Genomic DNA, 13,812 nt, shown 5'->3' with positions numbered 1-13,812 from the left:
CCGAGAAGTAGAAAGCTTACTCTCTGAAATTGAATGGATGGTGGAGGACGAGGAAGCGATCCTCAACGATTAACACAAGAAATCGCTTGTTATGGCGGAGAAATAACGTGCTAGATGTTGATGTTCTCCGCAACACGCAGCGGAACTTAACGCATGCGCATAATCAGTGAGAGACGAAAACAGAGAGGAAGCTAATGGAGTTCTCTTGATACACTTTATACGCTTTGAGATGAAGTAACGCGACCATTTGGTAAAATCAGGTGAAAACTTTTGACAAACCGCGAGAAAAACGCACAGCAAAAACATTTACTGTGTACATACATTACACCTTAGTATACCATATTCATTATAGAGCGGGGGTGTCAAACACAGGGGCCAGATGAGGCCCAATTTCAATTTAAGTGGATATAATAGTTTGGCAGCAAGATTGCAGGCCAGTTTTTTGACCCACGGGCCTTGTTTGGCACCCATCCTATAGAGTCAGAACAGATGAAAACAGCTTCATAAGTGTGGCAGCTGTTGTTTTAATCGTATTAAAATCTGCCAAACTTTACCTTGTTGTAGTTTCATCAGTTTGCCCATCAGCTGGTCCACCTTGGGTTCAATCATCTCACTGCCTGACAGAGCTGTGCATAAAATATATCAGCCATTACAGCAGGAAAATTAAATTTAGGAATAAGTTACAAACTTACCTCCTTTCAGTACAGTGGCATTGATCATGTCTTCAATGGGAAATGCTGAAATAAAGGAAAACAGTGACTTGTTTGTTTTACATTTGTACTGTGCTCAAAATAATTGCACCTATGGACTGTGTAAGCAAACTAAAACAATGTGAAACAGCAATAAGACTACTCTTAATGATAATGGGATGACTATTTTTCCTTGGACTAGCATAAACATTATGTTAATTTTTGCTTTCAAACTTTCAATCGTTTTTTAAATCTAGGAAATAAGTTCAGTATAGATTTAAAAGAAATCCAAGGGTGCTGGAAAAAGAAACCGTGAACATTTAAAACTGACCTGAAGTGACAAAAAGCTGCTAACAGCTAGCTAGATGCTAATCCTCGCTATAAAGAATGCTAAATTCAAGCTACGTTGCGAACTGTGTACACTAACGTCTCGAATTAAGGTAAATATATATTGTCTAACCTCCAAGTTGGCTCATTTTAATCCGAACAGCGCAGTATTTTCTTTATTTTCTTGAATTATTCTGACATTGGCTGTTTACACTTCCTCCCTCTGGGCCGATCCAACGGTGACCGTCTGCGCATGCGCACTCCTGCTGCTGCTATTTCTGGGATTAATATGTGTTTCATTACAAGTTACATTGATTAGTGTCACAGTTACAGCTAAATGTTGTGTTACAGGTGCAAATAAATGTACAAAACAAGGTAACTGATATATTTAGAGTTAAAAAAAAACTAATTGTTTACTTTGTAAACAGTGATCTTGATGAATCCCAATAGGTCATTACACATAAAGTTATGTGTGTATATATGCAATTTAACTTTGAGGGATCTGCACACATTGGTGGAAATAAAGTAGAAATCAATGGTATTGATATGGAATTCAAATTAATATTTTATGCTAATGATGTCCTGCCACGGAGATGTATTGGTACACAACTTTTCATACTTTTTATGTAATCTACATGCATCAAAACAGAAGTGACTTGTGTATATTGGAAAGTGCGTTCTTAGGAGATAAAGAATAACAAGTATTGTCTGTTGCCACAATTATGACTAAATATGTGATGTTACTTGTACATAAAAATTGCTTTGGAAATAAAAGCTTCCAAATAATTAGACTAGATCCGTGGCAGTCTGTAAAAGAATTACATAATATGGTGTTATAAAGAGATCCTGGTTTAGTAAAACATGAGCTCAGAACATGTTGGGTGCAAGACAAGCACATATATGCTGTGGCCACTTGTATGTCTGAATGTGATCAGTTTACATTTCATTGCTTGACTATTTGTTGTGTTCAAAGGATGGAAACTTAATTAAACACACACACTCAACGTGGTTACACATTATCCTTTTTAATGAAAAGCGAACAGCTGTGTTGAGGAACTCAGTTCAACTTTGAATTGATGCAAATATACAATGCGAACAGACCTACAAAGCCCAAAACTTACATTATTTATACACATCAAACCACTGAGGAGTTCTATATACACTTACATATTAGTTGGATACAAACACAATAATTAAAATTTAAAAAAAAAAAAAAAGAACAAGGCTGCCACCTGACAGTGTGTCTCCTCAAAACGAGCTGAGCTGTGTGCGTAATCAGCACATGCAACCAATGAGAGGCTCATGCAGGAGCTGGAAAATATCAAAGCTATGGAATAAAAATATTCATGTTATGTTAAATGTATCATTCATCTTGTGTTTATGTGTTTGCATGTAGGAGTGCTTCGGCTTCCAGTGCATGTCGACTCCTGTGTCTCTGACTTGGTCGAACGAAAGTGTAGCCAGTGCATAAGCTTTCTCAAGTTTCTTTTCCTCAACACCTCACAGCTTCAGCACAACCCGTTCATCAGCAGAGGTTGTGGGAGCCAAATCCTTCACGTGTTCTAATGTACATCTACTTCATATTAGTTGGGAAAAAGCTCAGCTTGTCATGAACGTGCCCAGCTGCAGTACCTAAATGTTACTTTTAATGATGGGGGAAAAAAAACTAAACCAAAAAAAAAAAAACCAACACAAAACATTTACTTCACATTGATGACCAGACGCGGAGTTCAGTGAAGGATGAGGAACGCATCGTCAGTGAGAACATCTTCACTTTGGAGTTACATAAAATAATTTAAAAACAGCAGAAGGAAATCTTTCGTTTGAAAATATAATGCATAAGAAGAACATAGCATCTATAAATAAAACTGCTGATGCTTGTTTGTCACATACATCCAACGCCGAGCTCCATTCTTTTGCCATCAAGAGGTTTTAATTACTGAACTGTATTTTAGAGCAGCACATCCATATGAGTCGCTCCAGCATGCCGTCAGAGGTAGGGGGGGTTGGGGGTGGGGGTTGGGGGGGTGGGGCTACTGGCATCATATACAGTAATACACAGAACTATTTACAGCCGTGACAAGCAAGCTAGAGGTTTTCCTCTGGTAAGTTTCACAAAGTCATACCACATCTTTAGTCGTGTTTCCAGTTTATGCCATGCAGAGTTAACTTCACACCAGCAGGCCGAAGGGGACAGACACGGTGGAGGGTCGCAGACGTGACGGGAGGCGGGGGACCAAGTTATGTCTAAACACTGACCTCTCCTCAGGAAAAGCTGGTATGCGTCAGTATCGAGTGTCGTCGTCCCCAATCGTACTCCGTTAAAGCCCCTGCTCGACCGAGCGCCAAGCAGCAGTAGGATAATGTCAAACAGGAAAATGTGGAGTAGATAATGTAGCCATAACCATCGGTGTTAGTAGAAGCGGAGGAAAGTTAGAGCGAGCATAGTGGTGAAAACTGACAACAGGCCGCTAAAGTCTGTTTGTGATGACGAAAATGATCATAAATAAATAGTTCCTGCTCATGTGAAGTTCACGGCAGGGTGCATCTCTTTCAAAACGCTGCTACCTGGTTAAAAGGAACGGACCTGTGTGTGTGTGTGTGTGTGTGTGTGTGTGTGTGTGTGTGTGTGTGTGTGTGTGGAACGGGAGATAAACTGTTTCAATGGGGTGACATCAGGAAAAGGTGAAACGTGTCAAGAGAAAGGTCAGGTCAGCAAACATTTCACAATAAGGGAGGCATTCTCTATCTGGCTGCTGTGGAGGTGGGGGTGCGGCTCATTCGCGGGAGCGGCCCACGATGGCCAGGATGTAGAGGAAGATGTTGATGATGTCGGTGTAGAGGTTGAGGGCGGCGAATATGTATTCCTCCGGACTCAGGGCCAGCTTCTTGTTTCCCAGCAGCAGCTGAGTGTCAACAGCCAAGAACTGCACAGAGAGCCAAAGCGTCAGCAGTTAAAATAATTTGAAAATCAAATCTAGACGATCCTTTAAGATGCCGAGTCAGAAATGTCCACACAGTGAAAATTGAGGAGGCCAAGGAGGCTGTCGGTGTTAAACTCACGCAGGTGAAGAGCAGCGCCCCCAGCGAGGCGTAGACGATGTGCAGGATCTTGTGGCGGATGAAGATGCAGAGGAAGGAGAAGAGCACCAGCACGATGAGGCACACAAAGAGCACGCCCCGACACGAAGTGAAGTCATACTTGCTCTGTGGGTCAAGCGCAAGAGACAAAACAGACTTTAGGAGCTTCAATTTTATTAGGAAATGCTTCGCTGGAAGTGATCTGTGTGCTGATATGTTTATTGAAACAGGCGTTGGTGTTTCAGATTAGTTTTTGATAGTCTGGTCACTAAATTTGTGCAGCACAAGTTGATCCCATCATGAAGAATCATAGAAAAAGCCACACTGACGCTTTAATATCTCCCACATTACAGTAATGCATTTCCTTCCACTGTGATATCAGTAAATGTAACACATAAAGACTGCAAAGCAGGTAAACTACTCTCAAAACGTGGCGTCTGAAGAGGTTTTCAGGTGACGTCTGTTAACCTGTAGTGAGAAGAGGACCACGGTGAAGCAGACCACCGCGGTGATGCCCACGGCCATGATGACCGTCTCCGTGTCATAGAAGCTGGCGATCATGCCGACCATGTAGGAGAGGCTCAAGGTCAGGATGGACTGCAAGGCAGGAAAAATGGCGTACAAGTCAGAGGACAATGATCCGTACAGTTAAACAATCACAACAGGTTCTTAGTGCATTGGTAAATTGATTTTATATTTAGGGATGGCAGTTGCTTACCAGAGCGACCAGATTCCAGGGGTGCTTGCGGCGGAAGTCTCCACAGCAGCTCAGGACGATCAGAGAAACAAAGAAGACAGCGTAGGACACGTAGTACGTCCAGGGATTCCTCCGCACAAACAGCTTGGCATCGTCCACAAAGGTGAAGACGGCGACAAAGGAGAAGGTGACCAGCAGCTGCACAGTGAGAACCATGAAGACCTGAAGGGCAGGAAGCGAGGGAGGAATTAGGTTTTTCCACGAGTGACGTGTCCTTCCTTCATTATTTTACTGAGACCTACTTTTCTGATGAAGGCTTGGCGGATGGACTTGTCCTCGAAGCCAGAGTTTGTGAACTCTTCATTGTCATAGTAAGATGGAGGCACGTCGCCATGGTAACCAGGGCTACCCGCAGGCCCACCTGAAAAATCCACAAACAGAAAGGATCAGTCCATCTGAGCCCGTCTCACGGACAGCTGTGATGAGAAAAGTGAAAAATCAATAATCTTTTAAGCTGGACTGGCTGCAGTCAATGACAATTTCAGACGTATAAATAAAACGTCCAGAATTATTTCAGATGACTCACAGCTTTCTTTTCAGCACTCACCAGAGGGGTCTCCAGGAAAGCCCGGCTGGCCGGGTCCGTGCTGGTAAGGCCCTTGAGGGTAGGGGCCCTGTGGATAGGGCATCTGAGGGTAAGGCATCTGAGGGTAGGGGCCGGGGGCGAAGCCCGGGCCGGCCTGGGGGAAGCCCGGCTGGCCATATCCTGCTGCCGGCGGGTACGCTCCCCCGGGGGCCTGGCTGTAGTTGGGAGGGGGCATGCCAAAGCCCGGCTGAGGGGGCCCGTACACATTGTTATGAAGTGGGTTGTTCTCACCCATGATGGGGTAGCCGCTCTTGTCCTGGGACATGGTGTGGAGGCTTGATCACACCGCTACAACAATCTACGAGAACAACAGAGATGGAGATTTACGTTGAGAACTCAGGGATTCAATCAAAACACACATTAATCAGCAAAAAAAACACATGAAACAGAAATCTTATGTTTGCATTATGAATATTTCCACAGCTTCAACAGCGCTCGGTGCTCAACTGATGCAGACCGACGGAGGGAAAAGAATAACGGCGCCGTGTCGTCCAGGCCAACCTGGCAGAGGATCGAGGCCTGCATCTCTCTGATTAGAAAAGTGGCAGGACGTCACATCATGCAGCAGCAGGGCCGAACTGAGACGCTGAGCAGTGCGACACAATGTTTCTGTTTCACACCACGATATACAACAGATTGGCTTTTTAAAGCCACTTTTGCTTTGGATTTTTAAAAGTGTTTTTGAGTATTTACACACTAAAATACAGTTCAAATCAGTTTTATTGAACACAAATTACATTGAATGGAGGTTCACATCTGTACCTAATCAAGAAAAAGATCTTTACGACACCACATGAGCAAGCGCAGGCAATGGAGGGATGAAAAACAGGAAGAAACCTAAAAGGGACTAGACTCTGTGGTACCGGCCATCTGTTACAGCATGTAACTATAAATCTACTGTGTAGCTTCCAGGTCAGGCATTCATTGCATGTCGGTCTCTCCTGTCATGACTGAGATCATAATCAGCCTGCCATTCACACAAATCAAGTTACATTTTATTGAAATACCGGGTATTTTTCATAGTGACACTTTTAAGATGTGACAGTTAGAAAACAGGTAGTTTAACCAACCAAAAATCCCATTAGAAATAAGAAATAAGAATTAAATCAAGTTTAAATCAGTCAGTTTCTGTTTGAAATAATTTAGCCTGAATAAATAATGTAACATGCTCAGTTAATGTTGAACTTTCCAATCTAGCTTTGATCACAGTCATGTGAAAGAAGCACGCTGCTGCCAATTATAACAAATTGACCAGAAACAATGAGAGAGAGAAGAGAATAGATTTAGCAGATTAAACAGAGGAACTCAAGAGAGGATTAAAATGACAGTGACTTCTGGAAACAGTGTGCAATAAAGTCAGTGAAATATCACAGAGCTCAGCAAAAAACTCAAAATGACAGGTGGCGAGAGGATGGTGAGAAAGACAAATTAATAATAAATCACACATCCAGAAAATGCCTCATTTTAAGTGATCTTATATTAGTAGATATGCTATTTGCTCTGAAGTCCATGAACACAAGACAGTAATTCTCACAGAATAACATTTAGGGGGGAAGTCGGCTTGTGACAGGCTCTGATCATTTCTTCGATATTACTAAACGACCACAAAATCTTATGAGAGTTATGGCATGAAAATACATCTGATATGTTTTCGCATGAACTAAAGCCATTAATACAGGATTTGGAGAAATTTAAAATGGTATAAAGTGCTTATGTACTTAAAACAACCATTGACCTACCAGTACTATATTACCAGTGAAATCCATGCATGCCCCAGACCATTAATCAAATCTAAGAAACTCAAAAACTTCAAGATAACAGAGAAAGTTTTGTGACCATGTACTAGTCAAAACAAAGTAAAATCATAAAATTGAAGTCACCTTGGGAAAAAAAAAAAAAGCAGACAAAGCCCTCAATGATTGCACAAATGTTTCTCTTAAACCTACATGTGCATCCCACTGAGTGGCTGCACGGCTTTTGTCTTGCATGAAATAAGACTTGAGGGAGGGCTGGACGGTGAAGACAGTAAACACTGCTCATGCTTGTGCTGTGTTACCATGGACTCCAGCGGGCCCTTAGTAACCAGATGTATTATTAATCTGCTTTGCCTCAGGATGAGACCTGACATATTGGCCACTTGTGCAGTGACCATCCCCCCCCAATGAGGCCTTTAGCACAACGCAGGTCAACAGGTTTCCGTGCCATTTGCATTGTAATCTATAATGGCAACGGGGCATCTGCATGCACGGAGCGGCACACAGGAAAACAGTGATCTCTCTGCCTGAGAGGCCGGATTCACAAGGCTGATTAGTGCTCCAAATGTGTGATGCAGGTTTACAATCCCCAAAGGAAAACTGCTGCTGAACAGGAAGGGAGCCAAAAAGCCACTGAGCCAATTGCTGACTGCAATAGACGAGGAGAGGAGAGCAGGCCGGCTTTACAGCGCTGCATTAGGCCTGTGCAGTTCAAACTATACCGTCCACATTTGGACAGTTGTGTATATAAATGCATACAAATGGAAGTACACTTTAGGTAGCAGTTTTTTTTCCACAAAGTACACATGCTCAACTTTAAGAGCTTGCACGGCGGGACAAAAACACCCATTCAGAAGCAGAACAGGCCGCTAAAAATCATGTTTACGGCTGACAACTACAGCCCGCATCCCTCTCCTCCCTCCTTTTCCGGGCCACACTGAATTAGCAGGGAGCATTACGCAACGCTGCTTTATTTCACCCCTGCAAAGACATCCGGACTCCAACGTGTGTCCTCGTGATCCCTGTCCGTCCAGGACGGCGCACCGAGACGCCACAGACATGCTGACAACATCCATTAGGATCATAACTGATCACACTCATTATCAGAGGAGGCAGACCCCTCCTGGGACAACAATGGGTTTATAATGGATGAATACTTCACACTTAATGCAACAATTCTGTTGGGTTTTTTTTCCTGAAAGAGCTCACCAATCTCTCTGTACAGCAGTCTACATAAAGAGATTGTAATCTCATACAAATGTCTTTTAAACAAACACGGTTCTGTTTGTGGAACACAAGACAGAACATCTGACAAATGAACAAAACCGGGAGTGCAAATGAATAGCCCAAGTAACTTAATAGTCATGTGATGTGTGTGACACGGGATGACTCGAGGCATGTGGTTCTCCTCCCAGTCCGATGTCCACGGAAAATTTGCAACTAAAGACGTGAAATACGTAACTTGTTGTCCATGACAGGAACTGACGACGAGGGTGAAATCACACCGGAGCTGAAGATATCAGGGCAAAAGGTGCTGCGCTTGCGTAAATGGGCGGAAGAAAACCACTTGAGGTCCAAAACGATGTAATCTCACTGCTCGTCTCATGACGGTGACCCAGTGAGGTTAAGAAAAGGAAACACAATTTTGACATTGAGATGGTTAATACACAACCTCAGAAAAATAGTTAATCATTGCACCTTTGGGAGTGAAGTGTGAACAAGAAGTTACAAGCTTCTGTCTCTGAGTTGTGTTGTGTAACCGTCACTGTATATTTTATCACTGAACACTTGTAGAAACTGTGCTTATCTATCTCTTGTGTAACTGTAAAAAGAAATGTTGCAAATACACATTTCTTCAAAGTTGAAACATAATCAGAACCCTTTCTGTTTTGTTCTGTGGTTTATGACATGATACAGCCTCCTCCTGCCCGTCTCACATTTGTAACTTGTATGAACAAAAACACATATTACAACCGAATAACTACCAGACTACACAAAGAAATGTCAAATTATCTTGAAAAAGGGTGTATAAGTAGTCATTCACTGCATTTTGTTTTACAATTCTACATTGATAAAACCCGAATTAAAGAAATATATTGATAGACTTGTAGATATATAGGTAGAATTGAACAAATTTAGCTTTTCTCATGGACTTCGTTATTCTGAGCTCCAGTAAATTAGCCATGTGGACTACTACAGAGTAGCTGCTCCTCGGACAGACAGAAATAGCCTCCTGAAACCTCAGCACTGGCTGTGTAGGTGAATGTTTTCATCTTTTAAAAGGGCTGCAGAGGATTGTGAAGTTGTGAACCACGTGAGAGTGAACTGTTCGCAAGCGTTAAACAAGAACTTGAGTGGATACCTTTGTTAACAGCTTGCAATGAGTCATTTGTTTAAAAAAAAAATCATCATGGCAAACTGTGTGGCTTTCCAGAAGCTAAACAAAAAACAAAGACAGCCCAAAGTCTTATTACCAAACTGAGCTTTTTCAATGTTAGAGCTACACTTACATATGGAACCCTTGTTTTTTTTTCAGGGGGTATAATTCAAAGCAACACAACATGCAGGCCAGAGAAAGAAGCAGTAACATCAGACAGTCAGCAGAATCCTCTGATACTCTGACAACAGTTTCTTTTTCTCCTCGTGTCCTATTCCCTTCATGACTGTACAAGGTCACAGATGTCATGAAATCAAAATGACGAAATAACGCAATTTGGAACGGAAAGCTCTACAGTGAGGCTGAGAACACTTACAGGTGATAAAGGTTCATCTTATCTTACAAGTGCACAAGTTCATTCAGGAAACCACAACAGTTTCACTCCCATATCTGTGCAAAGAGGTCAGAGACAGCGCAGTTTTTTTTTTTTGTTTTTTTTAACAGTAGGGATTCAGTTTGAGTCCACGTCCGTACAGCTTTACAAGCTCTACGTAGGAGATTTTAAATCCTCTTAGGAGAGACGCCCCGTTGCTGTGGATAGACAGCGCCACTATCCCTGACGTCTGCTGATAGCTATCACTGGGGGGGCAGGGGGTGGAGAGAGAATTAGATTAAAGCGAGGGATCAGGGGGGCTCGCCAGAGAGCCAACTGGCTCGAACAATACCTCCACACTCCCGTATATGACATGCTATGTCCATGTCTGAGCGACACCAGGAAACAGGGCGACCCAACAGGAATGGCCACACAAAGCGGTGAGGCCAACGCAGAGGGCGGCTCGTCACGGCGTGAGGCGGTAAACCGAGAGGCAGCCAACTCTCATGGACAGTGAACAACTATGTAAAGCTGAATTTAAAGTTTAGAAAATTATTAATAGATACAAAATTGTACAGTTTTTCATCAATATCAAACATTACGGCGAGATATAATCTGAAACAACATGCTGTTTCACTGTCATGATTATGAGCTAAGTTTATAAAGCTACACTGTCTTCCATCCTGAGAGAAAAAAGTCAATAGGAACTTCAGACCACAACAACAAACTCTTTAAAAACTTTCACTGCAAAGCGGTGACATTTTTGTGTACTATTATATAAAACTGGCTCCTGAACCGCCGCGGCATCGTCCTGTCATCGTGACACGCCGTGTCAAACCCTCAGACACCTCGCCTCGTGGCAGATGGCTGCACTTTAGGTAGGTTAGCAGAGCTCGTCAACAAACAGCTCCCACTGTGACATAACAATCTACTCTGTCTCTGGTATAATGAATGATATTAATGCTAAATGAACGACAAAAGCACATTTGCAATAATAAAGACAGAAATACCCTGCGGAAACATAGCCAACAGCTTGAATAAAGTTATTTATTGGCAGTTCAGAGCTTCAAGAGGATGAAACACTCGCCCCTCACCGTGAGAGAGCAGTTGCCAGTTTCAGGAGGTGGTGTTGGCAAAGATAGATGAGCTTTACTGCTCTTCTGTCCACATCTTATACAACAAAAGTGAAGAATGTGCCTCACAGACTGATCGAATTAGAAATGAGGACATAAAGGCCACGAGTAGGAAGAAGCACTGCAACTGAGCATCCACTACATTCGAAGGCTGACAATTAATTTGCTCCAGATCGCATCAGATGACGACCATGCGTGACGCAATCATCACTGCTGCAACCCCATGAAGACACTCAATCACAGAAACTGTCAAAATGTCACTGAAGACATCGTGCCGGCAGCCTCACAAGGACAAAATAAGGTCTAGACTAGTCTAGACTGCAGCTCACGCTGCAGAAACAGGTCAGACATAAGGAAAAGACCTATTCGCTATCTTTCAGGTGACACATTATAGATAATGAGAACAGCCCCAGACTAAAGTCAAAGACAGTGCTTATCTTATGACGCCCTCATACAAAGAGCAGACTTAAAATGTGTTTCATGGTATATAGCAGTGTGTGGGAAAATACATGTATGTGATAGCTGGCTGTATTGAAATGAATTAAGAGTGATCAGGACGGCTTTATGGCATTGACAAATAATACTGTGGCTGTAAATTGTCCCAAAAATTCAGTTTCAGTAATATATCAACATATATTACTTCAACAATGTGAAAAAACGCCACACCACAGTAAGAGCTAATGTTTCCTGAAAATAAAGAAAACACTTCTTGATACCATAGATTCCCAATTAAGTAGTCACCAAAATAGACATTTTTTATGATTAACTCAAAAAGTAAACAAAGTAACATTAATCATCCAAAATTGGTCAATTCTTATATTTTTGCTCTCTTACAATTATTCTTAAGGTTCATGATGAGCTATGTAGATAATATAATTAAAATGATACCGATCAATCAGATGACAAACAATAATTTCTTTCAAGAACAGAATTAGAAAATGCTAGAAAGATTATTTTATACTACTGAAATTTATCAATGAAGTTAAATATTCGCAATTTCCAGTCCAGAGAAATGCCACAAGTATTAATTTGGGATAAAAAACAGGAACTAATAAGACCTCATATGAAGTAAGTTGAAACTCCGCCATCAAGCTGCATGTCTTAAAGTGGTTTTACTTTCATTTATCTAACATAGTGAGCATTCTTTCAGTGTTTGTCATCTACCAAACATAACACCTTTATTATTCAGCATTTCTTGTAACATTCTGCATGTCTACAGAGTAATGTCACAAATCCAACCTACCTGTAAACTATCTTGTCTCTGTGAAACCATGTTTAGTACTAATAGTTTAATATACCTTAAATATTATGATGCTGTCACTGTGAAAACAAGCTGCATCTGCACGGTGTAAATTATGATGTGTGAATACGCTAAAGAAATGTCATTTTCATACAGATTTTTTTTTCAGAGAATCAGTCATATTTGTTATTAACAGCAGAGCACACACGTACACACGCGCAGTGGTTTGCACGGTGCACCTGCAGACGGCGCATCTCCCGCCGTGTAGGCCTCAGCGAAGCAGATAAATGCGACACTGCGTTCATCTGCCACGACCCACTAGCTAACAAACATCTCCCCCGAGCTGTGGGGGCGCCGCCGGATCGCCATAACGGTTCATGGACGAAGTGCGAGTTCGGGCCACGCAGGGTCCTGTCATAACTGCAGAAGAACCCCACCGCCCGCCCGCCATCATGAGTCCAGGTTATTATTATTTTCTGACCACACGCCGCGCCCCCACGTTTAAAGCGCCATGCTGCTGCTGCGGCTGCTGCTGTTTTCTTCACTAAACCGACCGTTACCTGCTTTTTATTGCTTTCCATCGCGCTATCGACAGGCTGGACACTGATGCGCGTGAACACAAAAGCGACGCTCGCGTATTTATTATTAATATTATATTTAGCAACACATTTAAATATAAAAAAGAAAGAAATACGAAGCTCAGAACAACAATAAAAAGGCATAATATATTGCAAATAGAGGCCGGCGGCGGTACCTTCAGTGTGGCCGCAGACGGACGCGAGACCCACTTCTCCTCCTCCTCGAGCTCCGGACTGAACAACTGGGTCGAGGCCCGCTGACGACAGCACGCGCAGCGGGTCACGTGACGTGTGGGAATCTCCGGTCATCATACGACCTGACACAATTTAGCTGCGGCTGTCACCGTGACCGAGTGTTTTCCTCCACGTCGTTTCAGATGACAAACTGAAAGAAAAATGAAATAAAAAACAAAAAAACAAAAAACAAAAGTGGCTTCTGCTGTCTGCGTTCAGGCTGTGTTCATCACGCCGCAGTGGAAAGATCTAGATAGATCTGGACAGACACGCAGCGCTCATGCGCTCTATCAGCGGTCTAAAATAGATTGATCAACAAGAACTAATTTAGAGGTACACGTTGCTTCAGTTGTACTCAATTAAAGGCGAAACTATGTTGTTGAAATTAAATTACTCAAGTAAATGTACTCTTAAAACTCTCAAAGTGTTTTGCTGTTTTTTGACCCACATTTAAAGCCATTACACACAGGGAATATGTTGTGTTTTACATATAAATAAAGGTGGCATCCTCAGATATTAAATGTAGGCCAGGAGTTGCAACTTTTATGACCCAAAGAGCAATTTTTGCGAATTTACACATAATAAATAAATTAAAAAAAAAGACGTTTAACATTTAAAATTAGGCTAACACAGTTTCTAAAGCTTCATATATACAGTTGTTTTGAAACAAATTCAAAAACTCT

At 42.2% G+C, this 13,812-nt stretch overlaps 1 protein-coding gene across 2 annotated transcripts; it reads right to left on the bottom strand.

Annotated features, from left to right (window-relative positions):
• Positions 1-3,039: 3,039 nt before the first annotated feature.
• Positions 3,040-13,204, bottom strand: grinaa (glutamate receptor, ionotropic, N-methyl D-aspartate-associated protein 1a (glutamate binding)). 2 transcript variants are annotated; one of them, XM_030120420.1, is made up of 7 exons: positions 13,072-13,204; positions 5,402-5,738; positions 5,097-5,215; positions 4,816-5,016; positions 4,566-4,694; positions 4,080-4,223; positions 3,040-3,943 (listed from the first exon to the last, which is right to left on the bottom strand). In XM_030120420.1, the coding sequence occupies exons 2-7, from the start codon at positions 5,703-5,705 to the stop codon at positions 3,794-3,796; spliced, it is 1,047 nt and encodes a 348-aa protein (XP_029976280.1). In that variant the 5' UTR covers positions 5,706-5,738; positions 13,072-13,204; the 3' UTR covers positions 3,040-3,793. The 2 variants fall into 2 exon arrangements, with proteins under 2 accessions (XP_029976280.1, XP_029976279.1); XM_030120419.1 differs by having other exon boundaries at positions 13,076-13,175.
• Positions 13,205-13,812: the final 608 nt, after the last annotated feature.

This window comes from Salarias fasciatus, chromosome 22 (assembly GCF_902148845.1).
Source record: "Salarias fasciatus chromosome 22, fSalaFa1.1, whole genome shotgun sequence".
Classification (NCBI taxonomy): Eukaryota; Metazoa; Chordata; class Actinopteri; order Blenniiformes; family Blenniidae; genus Salarias; species Salarias fasciatus.
This window is presented reverse-complemented; position numbering and strand designations above follow the sequence as displayed.